This window comes from Talpa occidentalis, unplaced genomic scaffold, assembly GCF_014898055.3.
Source record: "Talpa occidentalis isolate TD23 unplaced genomic scaffold, MPIMG_talOcc4v2.1 talOcc4.8, whole genome shotgun sequence".
In the NCBI taxonomy this organism is placed as follows: Eukaryota; Metazoa; Chordata; class Mammalia; order Eulipotyphla; family Talpidae; genus Talpa; species Talpa occidentalis.
Genome location: NW_023605194.1, coordinates 100,242,134 through 100,263,162, shown reverse-complemented (window position 1 = coordinate 100,263,162; position 21,029 = coordinate 100,242,134). Strand labels below are relative to the sequence as shown.

At 33.8% G+C, this 21,029-nt stretch overlaps 1 protein-coding gene across 5 annotated transcripts in view; it reads right to left on the bottom strand.

Annotated features, from left to right (window-relative positions):
- FSTL5 (follistatin like 5) overlaps nt 1–21,029 on the bottom strand; it is a 558,421-nt gene that overhangs the window by 144,958 nt on the left and 392,434 nt on the right. For all 5 annotated transcript variants that reach the window (XM_054690351.1, XM_054690350.1, XM_054690353.1 and 2 more), the window contains exon 7: nt 12,845–13,011. In XM_054690351.1, coding sequence (XP_054546326.1) covers nt 12,845–13,011 — 167 coding nt within the window. The remainder of the gene's footprint in view (nt 1–12,844; nt 13,012–21,029) is intronic.

The following is a 21,029-nucleotide window of genomic DNA, read 5'->3' as shown; positions in this document are numbered from 1 at the left end:
AAGCTCTTAGGCAATTAAGTTTGCAAGAGAAATTTTTAAGTGATGAGAAAGATTATAGGGACGGATGTACAAAAGTGAAATTGTCCAACACTGGTTATGCAGTATTTTATATAAGACAAAGGCAGTGGGGAAGATAAGTGCTTCCTCACAAGAGATAAGATAGCTATTACCTATTAAGAAAATGCATTTGAAGCAATTACTAAAGAATAACAGCAGTCACTCTATTCGTATTTTGAATATCCCTTGTCTGCCAAATTAAAATATGTACCTCTGCTCTATAATTTGGTATATTTTTACATTTTCTTATATAAATAGGACTACATGCTAATTTTTCTAAGCTTTACATACTTCCAATTCTGAAGTCCAGAGATAAGCCTTTTGTTTTTGATATTATAATTTTCCCTGAATGTATATATCCATACATTTAGCAATGTAATTTGTACACTGTAATTTGTTTTAATGATTAAAATTCAAGATATCATCTGTTATAATAAAACAGAATAATTAGAAAGCATACAAAATTATATGCATTTCAAATTTGATGGTTATATAATGTGAATTTTTCATTTTCACATATACTTATTTAACATTGCTTTATATTATAGAGCTACAGACTCAAAGCAATAAGAGTCTATTGATTTTTTGAACCATAACACATTAAAATTTTATCCTTTTTTATAGGTAACCACTTTTGGCATGCACATTGTATTGAAGTGCTTATAGAATTTAATTTCTAAATAGAAAACTTTGCACTGCTTGAGAAAATGTCACGACTTATGCAATGGGTGACATACCTATAAAAAGAGAGCGATGCTACTGCAAGATTAGTATTAGTTCTTCTAATTTCCTACTATATCTTATTAATTTGTTGTTTACCTGTACCAATATCTTTTTTGTAGATATTGTTGAATTTGGATATATTTGCTGGTACAAAACTTAACTTTTAGAACTTATGCAGAAGTCCAATATAGACTATTGAAAAAAGCAGAGAAGCAGGTGTTGTAATGAATAACACACAAACCGTGTTGGCGTTTTTGGTTAACAACACAAGTATCTATTTTTGGAACTGTGTTAAGAAATATTTTTACCATTGTATTTCATCTGTAATGGTCAACAGCATGCTGTTCATTTCCACCAATGTAAAAACCTAATAAAACATCCATCATATAGGGCCTCCCCGGTGGCACAGCGGGTTGAGCACAGCACTGTGAAGCTGTCTGCAGCCTCTACAGTGCAGGTTCGATTCCTGGCCAGCCAGGAAGATACACTTATGGCACGGCAGACCTCTCCTGTCTCACCTGCTGCTCCCCTCAGTGGTGTTTTCAGTCTGTCTGCCTGTTCTGCTCCCTGCTCTGTCACTGGCGAATCCTCTCACCCTCCAGCACCTCTGACCTGTACCCCAGTTCTTGTATAAATAAATCTTAAAATAAATCCATCATATAGAAATAATAGTCTCAGAAAGTTCTCTTTAATTATATGCAAATGTAAAATATTAATGAATTGACTATTTTTCCCAATTTATCAGTTTTTAATACCAGTATTTCACAATAATTTTAGGAAATGTGTTCTCATCAGGTAACTGCAGAATACAGAAGCTCTAAACCTTAATGTTAATCATATAGAATTAATTTCTATTACTTCACCATATTTTTATGTCAATTAATATGGGATTTAAGGCATTAGAGCTATACAGCCAGAAAATTTCCCATGTGATAACTTTGGATATTATCAAATACATTCTGGAGTATTAAAATGAAGTGACTAAACTAACAGCATCTCTATATGTAAAGCATATAATCTCACATCTGAAATATAAATTAAGAAAAAATAATTTAATGTATATTGATATTCTCATGCTTTGGAATATTTTCATGATTGCTACAGATGTAAATTAAGTCATATTTAATTCATTCTAACATACAAGTATAAGAAATGAATAGAAACATCTCAAACAAGACAAAATGCTACATCTTTAGAGGCAACCAATATGACTTTTAATTCTGACTTTATTTCCAACTCCTTTTGTAGGATTTTGATTAAGTCAGTTTCTTAACCTAAGTTTCCCATACACAAGTGGGGGACAACGTTCGGTATATTTTCATCAAGATGAAAAGAGTCAAGCAATATAATGCATTAGCACTGAATCTGTCACATGACAGGTACTCAACAAATTTTAATTCCCTGACATATATATATATATATATATATATATATATATATATATATATATATATATATATATATCTTTTTATTTTAGAGATTTGATTTGAAAATCTATAATATCTATGTTCTGAGTCATGGAAACTATCTTCATAAAGGGAAATGGTAGCGAAAGATGAGCATAGGGGCCTCCCCTGGTGGTGCAGGCGGTTGAGCGCAGCACTGTGAAGCTGTCTGCAGCCTCTGCTGTGCCGGTTTGATCCCAGCTGACCGGGGAGATAACCACAAGACGCGGCAGACCTCTCATCACACCTGCTGCTCCCCTCAGCAGTGTATTCCGTCAGTCTGCCTGTTCTGTTCCCCACTCTGTCTCTGGTGAATCCTCTCACCCTCCCTCACATCTGGCCTGTACCCTGGTTCTTGTATGCATGAATAAATAAATTTAAAAAAAAAAAGATGAGCATCAATTTATCAGGGGGGTCCTTATGAGTGTCAAGGTCTTCCTAAGGTAAGAACATCATACTCTCAGCAGAAATATAACCACAAAGATAAAAGCTGTTTAAAAGAGACATGTGAATGGATGCTCCATCTTTAAAATTATGCCTAACAAAAAATTAATATATAAAACATAATATCAGAGTATAATTGTTTTACTTACTCAGATTAACCAAAGATGAATGACAACCATATTACTTTTAATGTGCAGAGCGATGCCAGAAAGGACATTTGAAATCACTTTAGTCCATTAAGTGTGACATTAAATCCCAATGATATTTAAGTTTCAATTTTATAATGCATCTCAACCTGAAGCCTCCATATATAATTAGTAATTTATTCTTTTTAACTTCCTATCAGATCGGCCTTGCCAATCTTAAACCCTTGATCAAAATTTGCCACTTACCAATTTCTAATATCAAGTTTCAGACCATTAATAGACAGTCACATTATTCTGCTGCCTGGATGTACCAAAAAACGTCAGTGATCTCCAGGAACAATGAAGCTTTACATTTTAATGAGTGCTTAGCATATTCAACACATTGATATTTATCTGGGAACTTTCTTGCAGAAACAGTTACAAAATAGGAAAAACAAGCAGTGTCAGTGAACACAGAGCTTGGAATCCTAGGAAGGAGCCAAGGCCATATATTTATTTTGATGTGTTAGACAAACTGGAAAGAAATTATATCAAAGAATCATTAATAAAATCTGAATCTGTTTTGTTTCTGGAGATCAGTGACTTTCATGTTATCTCACAGCAGCAAAACCCGGTGCCCAGTGAAATCCCAATGACATCACATGTAGTTTCTGCCTCCTTGATTGTTTTTTAGTTTTGTCTTGACATTACACATTTATTTTCCATTATTGGCATTTGATTGTTTATAATGTTTTTCTGCCTTCTTGAGTTTTCTTAAGTGGTATATGGGCCTACCACCTACATCTCTATCTCTGGCTGTTTTCTATTACAAGTTACAATAAATGTTCCCAACCTATATTTTATTAGTATAAATAATATTATAAGTAATTTATTTAAAAAAAAAAAACTAATACAGTTAAAGGTGACTTGTCAAAAGTGTTTTTAATGAGTGTAGTATCTTGAAAAAAAAAAAGGACTTTTTTTTTTTTCAGGTTATACTGGTATAAATTTTGGTCTGAATCAGTTTGTGAGAAAATAATTGAGGTATCTTCCTCTATCAAGAATCTCTGTGTGGGGCCTCTCCTGGTGGCGCAGCGGTTGAGCGCTGGGCTGCAAAGCTCTGCAGCACCAGTTCGATCCCCGGCCACTGGCGAGGATCCCACATGGCGCGCAGACCTTTCTTGCTGCCCCCTGCTCCCCTCAGCAGTGTACTTCGGTCCTTCTGCCTGCTCTGCTCCCCGCTCTGGCTCTGGTGAATTCTCTCACCCTCCCGCGCTTCTGACTGTACCCAGTGCTTGTATAAATGAATAATTAAATCTTTAAAATAAAAAAATCTGTGTGTGACATACATGGTTTCATAGGATTTACCTGGCAGGACTCACACACATGAAGAGTGACTTCCTCCAGGATGGGGTGCACAGCCATCTCTGAAGGGATTTGCAGTTAGGGATTCAGATCCCCTTGCCAGCCTTGCTCTTAGGTTCTCTGTATTACTATTTCCAACACTCCCATTACATCTTTATCAGGGATTCTTTGTAGAGGGTTTCTGTTACCTGTGCTGAGACTCTTTATGGGGAAAATGGAGGGGGTGGGGGCGTGAAGATACCTTTTTCCACTCTCGCTTAGAATTAATATATTTCCACTTATAGTCATTACTCTTCCCTCCTCTCCTCTCCTCTCCTCTCCCCCGCTCCATAAAATTGCAGGGTTATTTTATTTAGCTTCTCTTGGTAGTTAGTGAAGTGATGATTCTCATTTTTGGCTTGTGATTCAGTGTCTGTGCTGATCCACTTCACTCCTGACTGGTGCCATTTCATAAGGAAACATGGAACAGCAAGACAGCCACCACCACCTCTAAGTTAGCCTCTTTCTTAGAATTTGTCACTAAGTGACTAAGGCTTGTGTGTTGCTTGCAGTTTGACTTGTGTCAATCTGAGACTAGGACACCTACCAGCTCAGCTCTCTGCAGCTCGGCTCAGTCCTTGAAGTTATATGCCTATTTTGAGACTTTTTTGTCTGTGACATAGGGATAGTGATCCTTTTATCATTGTAAGATAAAAGATGACATAAGTGTATTTCTTAGGATAAACTGACATGACAGTCAATAATGGCAATCTCATAACCAAGATTATAACTAGAAATTTGAAGGGTTGCCAAGAGAGTAAATAGCAGTTGTTGAACATATGAAATGTTTACACTTTGGGTAGGTAAATTTTTATAAAATGGGCAATGAATCTTGTGTCTATAAACTACACATATTTTCTAAAGGAAATCATTAGATCACTTCACAGTAAACATATGTCTGTTAAATCATAATCTAATTCCAGCAAAGAAACCAACTGAAAAGATTCTTCCATCTGTTCTAAAGGTTCTATTAGTCTTTGTGTAACTGGGACTCAAGCTTCTAAGTTCTATTTGGCTGCTGTTGCTTCTGTCCTGTGTTGAGAGAACATTGTTTTTGTGCACTGGTTAGAGAAAAGACCGTTACTTGCTAACTATACCTACTCTCTTAATAGGAATCTGACACAAAATGCCATCCGATTTATTGTTGGCATTTCAGCAACACATTTTCTCAATAGCCGATAGACCAACAAAATTTAAGCTAATTAATGCTTTATAGCTCAAGTTACTAATTGATCAAAAACACCGAGTAATATTTCAATGTTGATTTAGAATAAAAATATTTTATCCCCCAATTTCCAGTTTCACTTGCGGTGAAAAAGGAACTCTCCTACATTGCTGGTGGGAGTGCAAACTGGTCCAACCACTATGGAAAGCTGTCTGGAGGTTCCTCAGTCTACTAAAAATGGAGCTACCATATGACTCGGCAATTCCACTACTAGGGATCTACCCAAAGGACACAAAAACATTGATTCAAAAGAACACCTGTACCCCTATTTTATTGCAGCACAATTTACAGTAGGTAAAACCTGGAAACAACCCAAATGCCCACAAATAGATGACTGGATCGAGAAGATGTGGCATATATACACAATGGAATATTATTCAGCAATCAAAAAAGTTAAACTCATGCCATTCGCAGCAACATGGATGGAACTAGAAGGGATTATGCTCAGTAAAATAAGCCAGAAGGAAAAAGAAAAATATCGGATGTTTTCACTTATAGCAGGAATAAAGTGGAACCAAATAAGACATCAGTGTAAAAAATAATAAGTACAAAACACAACAAAGCAAAAACAGACAATTATAAATCAGAGACATCCTGAAGGGGAGGAGGAGGGAGAGGGATCAGAGGGAGGGAGGAGCACAGGGGACTGAGGTGATGGTGCACGGGTGCATTGGGGAAGGAAAATCTACGGGGACTACACCTGAGGGGGTGGGGGGAAGCAAATATTGTTTAAAAATGAACAATGATATAAAAAAATAAATAAAAATGAGAGATTTAAAAAAAAAGTCACAACAGCAATGAAGTTGGGTGTTTCTGTGCCTTAGTATTATTTGTCCATTTCTGCCTTCACAATAATGTCCTATAATTAAAGTTAACCCTCAAGGCGAAAGTCTGAACTTCCCTATTATTTTTTTCACTTCCCTAATCCATAATCTTTTCCTGCTAACAATAATTAATGTGACCCAAAATACTAATTGGGCACTTGAATCTATAGTATTATATTTATTAAACAGCATAACTAGTATTCAAAAAGCCACAGTATCTTTTGGCATCCACAAATAGTGAAATATTTGGACTAGACAACTGTAATACCAAATATTTTAAATATATCTTATTCATTTAAATAGCATAGTTTCAAATTTGAACTGGTGCTTTAATAAAGTGAGCAATTTAAAAAAATCACATTAAAATTCAGGGTATTATTTAAGAGGGACCTCAGGTAAGACTGAGTCATAATTTGTTTTACTGATACATTTTTTAAGGGGCATCCAATTTAGAAATACATTGAAGATATAGTTGGTTCATATATAGGTTTATTTTAGTTTGTGGGTAAGGTCAATCGAAATTTCAAGAAAAAAATATCCTTTTACTCAGTCTTTACACTACAAAATTATACATTTTTTTAGAGTGAAAGAGAATAGGGTAAACATGGTGAGAATGGTGTATTTAGGCACTGATGAATAATTTTTCAAAGTCCTGAAAAATTATTTCACTTAAAGGCTAATAAATTTTTGTATAATTAAATTACATGATGGACAGAGAACTACAGATCCCTGAATACATCATGCTCTCCCAAGTATGCTGCACCCCTCCCCAAGAATACCAACATACCACTGCTTCATCTTGGTATCATCTAAACTGCACAATGAATGTATTCTTAGGAGTTTTCTATGACTCTGAAAATTTTAATTTGACTCTGCTTTTCTATTTTGTATATATTTGTGTATAAACATATGTATATTTCTGAAACTTTCATATTGCATTATTAAATGTAATACAGTTTTTTTTTTTAATCCTTTAATCTGTGGTTTTGAAGACTGGAATATCTCTTACAACTATAGCCTCAACATTTAGCTGAGTGCCTGGAAAAGTGTAGCAATATTTGTTGAATGCATAAAGATTAAACAATGACCAAATATGTGTTTCCCTTCATCTTTTACTTGCCTACCTTATTGCATATGATAGGAGATTAAATTGAAACTGTAGTAAAAAATCAATATGCTTAATGAGAAATGTGATTAAAGAAATTGAATCTAGAAAACGTTGAGCTGTGCTAGGCTTTAATGATTGATTGCCAATAAACATCAGTTGATTGATAATCCTATATATGACTACTGTAAGTAAATAAAATAGCTAGCAAGGTTTCAATATAAAATACCCATGAATAAACTCAATAATGCAAAATTGCAAATATGAGAAATACCACCATGTCATTTGTTATTGAGCATTCAAAATTATTAAACATCTCCTGTATGTCAGTATAATGACAATATCATAACACAAAGTTCAATAACTTTGTGTTGAACTTAGCTCAGACTTTTCAGTCTACAGAAGAAGATAGGAACATCAGTTTTATTATGATGCATCAGGTACTGTAGTACTAGGCACATATGTAAGAAAGGTGAATTTTAAATATAACAAACATTAGTCTATTTTTTAAGAACACAATGAATTTAGTTGGATGAAGGAGGTAAGAGAATGTTTTCCAGCAGAGAGAATGTGTTCAAGAGTGGTGGTAATAGTATAAGATAGACAGAGAACAGTCAGTGTTTTGGAGAGTTTTTAGTGACTATGGCTAATAGCAGGAAGAACTAGGGAGAAATCGGTTTTCTAGATCCATTAAAGAATTTTAATTTTTTTTTTTTTTTTTTTTTTTTTTTTTACTAAAAGCTACAAGAAGTAGTTGAAGACTTTGAAGATTAGAGTGAGAGATGTTATAATAAAAACTTCATGACATTCTCTCAGGCTGTTATGTGATGTTTGGGTTTAAAGAGAATGGACAGTCTCAGTAGGCAATGGTGAAAATGTGAAGATAGAAAAATGGTAAGAACTTCAGCTAAGGCAGTAATAGAGAAAACAAGGTAAAGAACAGATGCAAGATTCATTTTTAAAAGTTAAATGCACACTGTTTTGTGTCATTAGTTTTGAAGGAAAAAAATAGGAATGTTCCAGCCGGACTCAGATTTCTGGCTGTTTGCATGGAATAGGAAACTGCAAATGTTATAGGTTTGGGAATAAAGGTATCTCTTTGAATTTTTCACATTCAAATGAAAAAAATGGAACTCAGAAGAGAAACTTCAAGTAGAAGTAAAAGTTGGAGTGCATCAGCTTAAATATAGTAATTATGGTTATGGGTGCAGAGAAATAATAATGAAAACAAATTAAAAAACACACTTTGTATTTAAGAATCTATATATTTACTTAGCCAAAATTATTATAGAAAATATATAATAACTTAGTGACATGTTTCCATATTATTATATTTCATAAACTTATTTCAGTGACATGGTTTCATAATGCTTATTACTGAATATAAAATGCAAAAATAAAAAAACAATAACCTAGTGTTCATCAGATAGGTATGTGGCTATTTCTTCCACTCTTTCATACAAGGAGACACCCTTTTTTATATTTTGTTATATGTAGAGAATGAATTCCAAGAAATACAACTAAATAAATTAAAATATCTTTTAATTTTGAATTTTAATTTATTATAATTACCCCCATCCCTTATTTGCTTCATCTACATTCCTCCTATAAGTGAAACCATCCAATTATTTTCCTTTTCTTTCTGGATTATTTCACTGAGCATAATCCCTACCAGCTCCATCCACGTTGCTGTGAATGGCATGAGTTTATCTTTTTGGAAAAAAAAAGTAATTATAAAAAATTAAAAATCAAAATCAACAGGCAACTATAAACCTGTAGGGGAGGGGGGAGGGAGAAGGATCAAAACTTCAAAACGGGGTTGGAGAAGAGCACAAGGGACTATGATAAAAGGACAGGGGTGAATGGGTGGTGGGAATCTCACAGGGACTATACCTGAGAGGAGAAAGCCCACATTGTACAAAAATGAATGATGAGAAATATATATAAAATAAAAAAAATCAAAAATCATTTAATTCAAGTAATATTAGTATTCAACACTGTATATAAATCAAAAGTATAGGTTCAAACCCCTTTAAATTCATCTTAACACATCACAACACCACCTATGAACTCATAGGCCTCCACCAGTAAAATATTTCTAAATTACTGATTTTAACACTTTTTTGAGAAGGAATTGTAATCTGCAATGCTATCTCATGTCAGCAGAATAAAGTAATTTGGGAATAATCTTCATTTTATTTTATTTTATTTTTTTAAGATTTATTTATTTATTTATACAAGTACTGGGTACAAGCAGAAACGCGGAAGGGTAAGAGAATTCACCAGAGCCAGAGTGGGGAAAAGAACAGGCAGACTGACGAAATACACTGCTTAGGGGAGCAGCGGGCGGCAGGAGAGGTCTGTGCACCATGTGGGACCCTCGCCGGCGGCCAGGGATCAAACCGGCGCTGCGGAGGTTGTGGGCAGCTTCATAGCCCAGTGCTCAACCACTGCACCACCAGGGGAGGCCCCAATAATATTCATTTTAAAGTAATACACTCTTAGGCAATATTTATGATCATATGCAGTTTCACGAACTTAACTAATAGTGTCACTGTATAACCCTTTATGTGAGAAAAACGAATACAAGTGGCATTTTTTGTATTTGAAGACAACACTCAATTCTATGGCCTTACCAAATGTTCTCTGATTTGTTTGGCTAGGAAGATTCTGAATCATAAATATTCTCTGATGACACTTAGGTTTTAAGAGTCACAATGGCCTCAGGCATATATTAAAAATGAATTAGTAATAAAAATTACATGGTGATTGATGTATTTAAAACATTAATGCCCACATTTCAGTTTTGGGGGAAAGGAAATAGATTGCTTATAATCCACAGGAGTAAAAAATCAATAGGTTTCTTTTTAAATGACTAGTTTTTAATGGTATAGTCTAATATGTTACATATCAATAGATAACAAGTCTATAAAAGGATAAATAAAATCTTGCTAATTATTTTCATTGGTGATAGACTATTTATGATGTGTTAGTAAAATATCTGAAAGGTTAAATATGCCCCTCTCACAGATGTAAAATATTGAAAATTCAGATGTTTGAGAAAAGAAGTTCTATTTTCACAATGCTTTAAATATTAAAAGGAAGCAACCGAGTCAGAATTCACTTGTAGTAAAATTCATTCCTTCTGTCTCTAGAAACTGGTATGACTTGAATATTTCACATCTAAATTTGAAGTATAGTGCATATTCTAAAACATTTTTTATCAGAATTAGGTATAACATTCTACAATAGGTATGATATATATACATATCAAATGCCTTTAAAAATCCAGATATACAAGGAAATTTTATTATTTTTTCTTTAACATGCTATCTCTCAGAATTAATCTTGCCAAATATGCACTAAAAATCTAGAACTTAAAAGAATCTAGTAATATGGCAAACTTCCACAATTGCAATAGTATCCTGATTTGTATCAAATGATAATTTCAGTTGCTTTTTGTCTACTTTTAATAGAGTGTTTCATATTAAATGGAGACCAATTGCCCATGGTAAAAATCACTTTAGGGCTCTGCAGGGATAGAACTATCTTAAGAATTACAAGAAGGAAAACCATCGCACTGAATAAAAAAGAAGTAGAATAATTAAGGAAAGGTCTATGAGCAAATCAAAACAATAAAATAAATAAAACAAAAGCTAGAATCGCTAGCAAAGGGATAAACATGGCAGGGAAAGTTGCTCAGATTTGAATTCTGATTATTAATATTATTTCATCAATGCAGAAAAAAAAACAGAACTATAAAGTAGTACATCTTATATCATCTTAGATGATTCTGTGGTAGCTAGTTCTTCTGTTCCTAATTTCTAAGAGCAAACTAAACAGTATGCCTAACAAAATAATTATATTTACCAGTTCCCCTAGTATAGTTATTGCTGTCATTACACATCATTTACCAATAAACAGTTGCAGGAATTCAAGGATTCAGTGGCATTTATCTTTCACCTCTTTTTTTTTTTTTTTTCTCTTTTAATGCATAGACCTGGATTACAAATCGATGAAATAGATTAGTAATTGGAGCTCCAATAGTTCCCTGAACTCTGAGATAACCTTGCTCTTGGATGCCAGAAAAGAAAAAGATGAATGAGTTCTAGATGTTTCATGGAGAATCATACCAGTTGTGTTATGTACAGTATATTTTATGAAAGATTAAACTCATGTCCATTTCTTATACTATTTTTTTCTAATTTATATTCAGTTAATGACATAATTACTAACAGGCTAGATAAATGTAGAAAACAAATACCAGAAAACCAATACTCAAAAATGAGAAAGTAATGTGAATCTACAAAGTCAATGGATAGAATTCACATGAACTTTTAACAGTTCAAACATTTAATCTCAGTGATTATAAACTACAGAATCATTTGCAAGAAAATGTAATAATGCAATATTCAAACCAATTTGAATTTCATGCATAGTGCCAGGCTTAACAAATAAAATATGACACCCAATTAAATTTGAATTCAAAAGCAAATAAAAGAAAAACAAAACAAATGAGACTTTATCAAACTTAAAGATTCTACACAATAAAAGAAATATGCATCAAAACAAAAAGACAAGCTACTGAAAGGGAGAAGACATCTGTGCTTCATAAGTCTGACAAGGGTTTAATATCAAAATATACAAAGAAATCATAAAACTCAACAACCAAAGAACCAAACAACCTGATTAGAAATGGGCATGGGATTTGAATAGATACCTCTTCAAAGAAGACATATAGATGAACACATAAAAAGATATTCATCTTCTCTTATTAGGGGAGTACAAATTAATAAAGCAATGAGCTATCACCTCACACTTGTGATAATGGCCTTATCCAAAAGGCAAGAAACTGTGCAAAGAAGGAGACTTGCACATTTTTGGTGGAATAAATTGCTACAATTAAGAAAGAATTAACAGGATTCTTTGAAAAGTTAAAATTATAAATAGAACTAAACATAGAAATAGAATTGTTCTTTCTTTGTTTCACTTACGGAGTTTTATGCACTTGAATTGAGTTTTGATTCTGGAGTCTCTAGGAATGAACCTGAATGGAGAACATGTTCCTTCATTCCAGAAAAATGATATGTTTATTTGTTTCATTGCTATTTATCACCCCTGACACATTGTGCTTGAAGCAAAACTGCTTTTACACACCTTAACATGTCAGGAGTTACAGGTTGCTGTTCAACCATAATAGCAAATACATGCAGATTAACTTTTGATACTTATTGAAATTCTGACGATTAGAACTTTGTAGTTTCGATTGGTATGATCACTCCAATCATAACCTCCTTACCACACATCTACAAGTAAATTGACTAATCTTAAATGTTCCACCGTGTGCCTCTTGGACAGTAGAAGGGACAGAACATTGTTCCAGTAATTTTATTCCACTCTACATCTATATTTAAGCTCTTTGTATTTCACAAAGTTTAGATATATCAGGTGAAATGTACAAATTATAAAGCAACATTTATTTATGTACTCACATTGATGTCTTCCAAATCTAAATTATTTAGAATAATATTGTTTCTTTTCCAGATGATGGGGGGTCTCAGGGATCCCTGAATGGCACAGCTCAGAACTGCACTTTGTCCCACAGTTGCTGCTGTAATGCTGAGTTTCTGATCTTCAGGCAAACTCAACTGGATAACCTCTGTAAAGACAAAGTATCAGTAATGTTAATGAGTGTGTAGTTTTGTAAGGTTAATAAGTATAAAGTTTCTGAATACTAGTCATTAAGACTTAATTTGAATAAAATGGAAAAAAGCTTGTGATGAAATGAAAAAAAAGAGTCAACGGTTTCCAATAAAAGGTCAGAATGACATTTCAATTTAATTGATTGACAAGCATCCTCATGAGGCAAAGAACTATTAAACATGAAATGAATATCAGAAGTAGAGTTATAATAAGCCTGGCAGATTGCACCCAAAAGAGAGATAAATTATTTAACTGCCAAATCAACATGTAGTATGTCATCGACATGGAAATAAAAATGATGTTGTTTATCCACTGATAGATTTATACGTAGGTGAGATGAGATCATTGTTGGCTGGCTTCAGAGAACACTAGCATAGCTGAATGGGTGAAATATATCATAAAGCTGGGAAAAAAATTGACTCTAAAAATAATTTATTTGGGGAGCAGAAGGAGGAAAATCAAGTTCACCAACCAAATAACAATTAAGAGAAATTCTGTCAGCTACCTTTAATGAAAACTGTTGTTTCAGTACAGTCACTTCCTTGTCCTTAAAAGAGTATGATAAAATCTTGCCATTTGCAACAACATGGATGGTACTGTAGGGGATTATGCTATGAGAAATAAATCAGGAGAAAGGCAAAATAGTGGATAGTGTCACTGATATGTGAAATGTAGAGAATTAAACAAACAAAAGGGATCAGATAAGCCAAACCAATAACAAGTTCTAGATATCTCACTTTAGAATTGAGGTTACCAGAAGAAGAGGAGGCAGAGCAAAGTGGGGAGGGGGACACACTGGTGCCTTGGTGGTAGGTGTGGTTTGGTAACATATACCTGAAGATGTGATCCTACACCTCTAAACCATATACAGTGGTATAAATCAGTGTTACATGCCCCCAAAAACAAATTAAAAAAAAAACAAATATTTTATTATTAACTAGTAATTGAGCATATTTCTCCTAGTAATTATGCTGAAAAAGAAAATAATAATCATACTCTGAATCTGGTTTTCAATTTTCTGTTTTCTGATATCCTATGAGGTATAATCGTAATAATTCTCTTTTATCCTATCTTTGTCCATTATCATGAGAAATGACTGGCATAATCATAATAGTCATCATCCATATGAAAATAACATTGTAGTTTTCAGGTGACATTCTTAGACACTTTAACTTTTACACCCTATGAGTGAGTCTTGCATTTTGACCTTACGTAATTATAGTCAAGCTAGAAATGCCACAAATCACAATTCTCACTGAAGTTTCCATGGTAAGGAACATAGATAATGGTCTTTTTTTTTTTTCCTATGTTGATATTTCACATGGGAGGTTGAGTGGAGTCAATGTTAGCTTTTGATTTACAATATTTTATAATAACCAAAGTTCTGTGGCATCAAAGACTGGGATAGGCATATTTTAGAAATTGACCCTTTCACTAAAAGAAAATATATTTAATGAGTTACCCAAAGGGAAAGTCTGAAATTTGCAAAGTGGTCTTTATCTTTTTAAAAATATTACAAACTTACGTGTGGAGAGAACATTATGAAAGAAGTAACACCATATAGAATACCAATAATTTCTCATTAACATCTGTGAATTTTAGCTTTTCATTCATTTTAAATTTATGTAAAATAAAATGAGGCATATGCCTTTATTTTTTTAATTTTTTTTAAAGATTTACTTATTTATTTATACAAGCACTGGGTACAGTCAGAAGCACAGGAGGGTGAGAGGATTCACCAGAGCCAGAGTTGGGAACAGAACAGGCAGATGGACGAAATACACTGCTGAGGGGATCAGAGAGCAGCAGGAGAGGTCTGTGTGCCATGTGGGACCCTCGCCGGCAGCCGGGGATCGAACTGGCACTGCAGAGGCTGAGGGCAGCTCCGCAACCCAATGCTCAACTGCTGCGCCACTGGGGAGGCCTGGCATATGCTTTTAAAAACAGAATTGTTCTGACTTTTGTAAATACAACTGCTACTAAATCAGCTTAGTATCTTTTCATTAACCTGCATCTAGTATTAAGTACCAGACCATTTGAATTAGTCACATTTTTGGTAGTTATATATTACAAGCTAATTAGGTAATATGAATATCTTGAAATAAATGCTGGTATTAGACATCACATTCACATTGATACACATTAATGATGGCATATTTCACTCTATAGCTAACAGAAACATCTTATGTTATTTATGTACAAACAACTGTTTGCAGCAAGTGACAACTCATTTCAGTACCCCGTTTCATCACTTCAGCTCCAATGATAATGAATGTATGAAAAATCTTATTTAAGCAAAATCACATGCCACATAAAATCAAAAGTCATTTGATGTCCCGACCAAAGGTAAAAGACCATAGGCTCAGAATAACAGATGATAATGAGTTTTTTAGAATACTGCATAATACCTTTTGACCTAAAGACACTCTCCTTTAGAAGATCCTCTCACACATTTAAGTGAGATAAATCAGAGTTCTAGCTGTGGTGTTTCTTCTGATCTCATTATGAATATTATTATTTATATTGAGATGACATTGGTTTAGAGCACTGTATATGAAAATTATTAATATCCGGACCAGCTTTCCCTTTTATCATTTGATTACTTAGGAATATTAAGGGACAAGTAAAATAGGTTCTCTTTGTGGATACCATTTTTGTATTTTTTCATCTTCAAAACAATCTTATAATTAAGAGCTTACTTTCAAACAAATGAAAAATTACATCTCCATTAGCCAAATCTGAAGAAAAGGGAAATGTTGATTTACAACTTCAACAACTGCATGCAAGTATTTATGAAATATGTTTTCCAGGCCTAACTAGAATGGCTTTATGCCTTGAAGAAGAATGTAGTGTGACCTGCACAAGGCAGTGTTCAGGTGTTATGGAGAAATACTAGAGCTATTGTAAATAATGTTGTGATAAGATAGATTGTGATCATAAAGTAGAATTGTTAAAGTTGAATTATAATGATGTACATCTGACACCCATATAAAGTTTTTTAAAATACAAGCTATTTCATCAAAAATAAATAAAACTATAAATATTGGAGCATAAAAAGGAAAAAGACTACTAGAAATAACAATGTGTACATTTTATAGGTACTTTCAATATATTGGACGGGAAAAATAGAAGCAGTCTAAATGGGAAAAGAAGAATCTGGAAAAGAATAGGATAAAGGAATCCTGAATTTATCCTACAGAAAAGGAATTGGTATAGAGGAAAATACTGAGAGTAGAATGATTTCTGCCAAATTTCTGAAAAAATGAAAACTTATAATTGCAAGCATAAGTAAATATTTGGCAATGAAAATAAAAGGTCAGTTCTTCCTATGGAATGATGAGATTGAGCATTTATGGGAAAATATATAAACAAATACTTTTCAAGGAAAGATCTGTGAAACAATGAGGCAACGATTCCTGTGCAAAATTGGAATTCGTTTTTGATTCTTTTACCACTCTGTAATCAGGACAATGCCCTATTATAGACAAAATTGTATTTTGATAATACTTCAAGGAGTTTTACATGTTAATAACAGTGAATCTCATTTTCTTTTTGTTTTAATTCATAATTTTTATAATCTTTCTATGGTCTTTTAAAAATAGAACAATTGGCATTTAACTTTTCTGCTCAATTGTACTTAATTTCTTTCAAACAAATTATATACATTTGAATTTTAAAAAACATGTGAAGAATAATCCTTTTCATTCAGAGATATGTATGACACTAACAATTTAGAATATAATGAAAATAATTCTCTTTTATGAAGAATAATTTGCACTGGAAACCTGACCGAATGAAAATAGAGCATTGAGTGGTCAAACCAGTCAAGTTAATTTTAACTTTATGATTTGAAAAATTTCAAGAGTGCAGACAAATAGAGTATTTGACATTATAGGCTGGACTAACAAGGTATTGCTACTTCCATTTATATTATAATAAGCTTAAAACCACTTTATTTTTTTTTTAAGATTTATTTATTTATTTATACAAGCACTGGGTACAGCAGAAGTGTGGGAGGGTGAGAGAATTCATCAGAGCTAGAGTGGGAACAGAACAGGCAGACTGACACACTGCTGAGGGGAGCAGCGGGCGTGGCAGGAGAGGTCTGCAGGCCATGTGGGACCCTCGCTGTAGGCAGGGGATAGAACCAGCACTGCAGAGGCTGAAACATGTGCAGAGGCTGCGGGCAGCTTCTCAGCCCAGCGCTCAACTGCTGCGCCACCTGGGGAGGCCCTAAAATCACTTTAGAAGAGAGTTTTTTCGGGGGCCTCCCCAATGGTGCAATGGGTTAAGTCGCAGCACTATGAAGCTTTTCTGCAGTCACTGCAGCATGAGTCTGATCCCCAGCCAGGGGGCTGATTCTGCACCCCAGCTCTTGTTTTCACAAATAAATAAATCTTTATTTAAAAAAAAATACTCAGCACGTTCTATTTGCCAGGCATTGTTCTAAGTATTTGATTCATTTAATATTCACCATTATCCTATGAGGTAGATGTTGTATGATCCTGATTTTATTTTCTATTTGTAGTGTTATTATGTGAGGAAGAGATGATTAATTGAAGATTCCCTAGCCATCTTGAGACCAGACAGGAACACTTCCTAATACACCAAGGACAGCATATACAAAAACAAAAGAAGTTCATCTCCTTAATTACAACTGTGTGAAGCAAGAAAACATAGTACCTTTGCATAATTTGTAAAATAATTATCTTAAAAAGATACAGGATACTAACAATCAAGTCTGAATAGCATGGAGAGTAAGATCATACACTATAATATCAAGATCCACAGTTGAATTGTGACTTTGATGCCTGCCTCGCTGTTACAAAGACTTTTGACAAGTTATTTATACTCTGTGAGTTTCATTTTTCAATCTTTAAAATAAACATGGTAAGAAAGTTGTGAAGAAAAGACACAGTGTTTTTTTTAACTACTTATGACTGTGTCTGGCATTGAGTAAATTCAGAATATGCTATAGTTGTTATTGTTAATGGAAAGCTAGTTAAGTATTTGTAGATTAAGACAGACACTATTTCACCATGGTTAAAATATGTAATTTTACTTTGAGAAAGGTATTTTTATGTAAAATTGTATTGGCTTAAGTATTATAGATATTACTTAAGCACAAGAGGAAGAACCCAGACTCATGACCCATAAAACTGCTTATAATCTCCTTTTTTTCTGCTCTTACATACAAACTGCCTTGAGGTTGTACTACATATGTGCATGCTTTTAAAAAGAGTATCTAACATAATGATAACCAGTCTTTACTAACCAAAGATCTACTTATGAAAAAAATCAATGAAATACTGAATTAGGACTTCCCTGGTGGTGCAGGGGTTAAAGTCTCAGCACTATCAAGCTATCCCAGCCACTACAGCACAGGTTACAGTTTGCCCCAGCCAGGGTGCTAACCCACATGGCACAGCAGGCCTCTCTTGTCTCACCTGTTGCTCCCCTCAGCAGTGTATTTCAGTCAGTCTGCCTGTTCTGCTCCCCACTCTGTCTCTGGTGAATCCTCTCTCTCTCTCACACACACACACACACACACACACACCTCTGGCCTTTACCCTAGTTCTTGTATGCATAAATAAAAATAAATCCTAAAAAAATGAAAGAAATACTGAATTAACCAGTAATCTTTTCTCCATTTGATTTGTTGGTATAAAGACTACAGATGACTTAAGAAAATTCAATGTTATACTCTAAATAATTGAATCAAAAACTGCATGAAATATTTAAATTACTATCTTTAATTATTTTTAAAATTTTCAGTATGATCACTATAAATGGAATTTAGTATATTAAACTGGAAAGAGAAACTGGATAGTCATGTGACAAAAAGTAATTAACATAAAGTGTTTGCTATATATTCGAATTTGTCAGTCAAGATAAAGAAATAAGCTAATCAATACCCATTTCCTGTATGTTAAGAGTGTGTTCAGTGGTGTGTCAAAAAGCTATTATAGATAAAAGGAAAGAATGTTAACCTGTTCTCATTCCTTCAACTTATCTCAAGGGAACCCCAAGATGTTAATGTTGGAGTCAATCAAATGACAGAATATTTTCTTTGTCTTAAATAAGTTAAATTTTTCTCAGTTTTTTAGATAACAGTTAGTCAGACAGAGCTAAATTGAATGAATGATTCCTTCCATGAAGTCTAACAGAATTTGAGCATTTTGGACTGTAAAAGACTTTATGGTTGTTTGCCCAATTAAAACAATGCAGATAAAAGAGACTGCTATTTGTCATAATGCACTGCTATTACTGATAACACTGAAACTAAGCTCCACAGCACTTGCCGGCACTATGAAGTTTTGCAAAGTTAGAGTCTCTCTAATATATTACAACAAGGCAAAGTGAAAGATGGGGAATTGAACACTGGCTGTTCATTTTGGCAGCTCTTCACAGGCTCTGAAGACTGGACCTCAGCTAGGCAAATTCAAAACAAATTTAACAATCCATCCAGAATTAATTAGACTATTGGGAATTGACTGAGCCAATCAAAATCACTGGATACCTTTGTTTATACTGGAATGCCAATTTATTCATTTACAATTGGGAAAGCATCAGGTTTAGTACAAAGTGTCAGCTGTGAGCCTGGGAATCTCCCTTCTAATTCACAGGTCAAAAGCTTCTCAAGATTGATGAACAGAAAATTACAAAAAAGGAGTCTGCTATTCTCAAGCTATTCAAGCTCTAATCAGCTAATGAATTGCCCTTTTCAACTCTAAAGACATTTCTGTCTAGAGAGTCTTTATTTTTCCTGTCACTTTCAAGTTCATTGACAAATTCTTAGTTCTTATCTTTAAAAAACAAAAATCAAAAACAAAACAAAACAAAACACCATCCACATCACCATGATTGCAGCTAGAGCAGGTAGGCTATAACAGAGTATATAAATCTTCAAATCAGCAATTGTGCCCATAATCGTGGGCTTGTCAAGTTTCATCCATGGACCAAATCTTGCCCAACACTCATTTTTATAAATAAAATTGTACTGGAACACAGCAATATCCATTTATTACTTTATTTCCTAAGCCTCTGGCTGCTTTTAGCTAGATAACCAGAGCTTAGTCATCGCTACAGGAAGGTTATGGCATATAAAGCCTGAAATATTTTCTCTCTGGTCCTTTACAGAAAGTTGTCTAGTTACTGAAACAGTATCTTGCTGATTTTACATTTCTTGAAGATATATAAGGTATTTAAATATTTCATTCTGCTTATTGTCGACTTTCAAAACACTAACCATAAGACAATGACATAGACACTACATGGAAAATGCTCCTATCCAGTTCTGGGTGAGTTTATAAACTGCCACTATATAATTTATATTCTTTGAGACTTCCACTAACAATGGAAGGATGGATTTCTATAAGTAAGACAGCTCTTCCTAGAGTCCACCACAAAATGTTTGTCCTATGCAAATGCAATTTCTTAGTCCCTGATAATAGTATACTTCTGGATCTATCTTCCCCAAGTTTATTATGTTAAACAATTATAATTTCTTCACTCTGCTTAACCTTCAATAAAACTACTAATTTCCGGGGAACAATCTCAACCAAAAAGAAAGCAATCTTGCTTGCCCCATGTAAGTCATACACAGCACTAATCTGTGAGCTAGCTCGATTGCAAGGCAGGATTTACGTTTTAATAGGAACACTTCATTTCAAATGTGTCTTAAACCACCAAAAGGCTTATCAGAATTGATTTTAAGGAGAAGGAAAATCTTTCAAGTAACCTTTGTCAACTCTGCCACCAAATTTTCTGTAAGAATGAAAGGGACTAGGGTCTGAACAAGATAGTCTTAATGTTTCCCCCAGTTTGATAGAATAGTAGACACATTCGTTTCTTATTATAGACATGCCGCCCTACTGAATGGGAGAAAATATTCACACATATATTACTGATAATAGGTTAATATCTAAGATATATAAAAATCTCACAACAATAGAAAAACAAACACCTCAATTA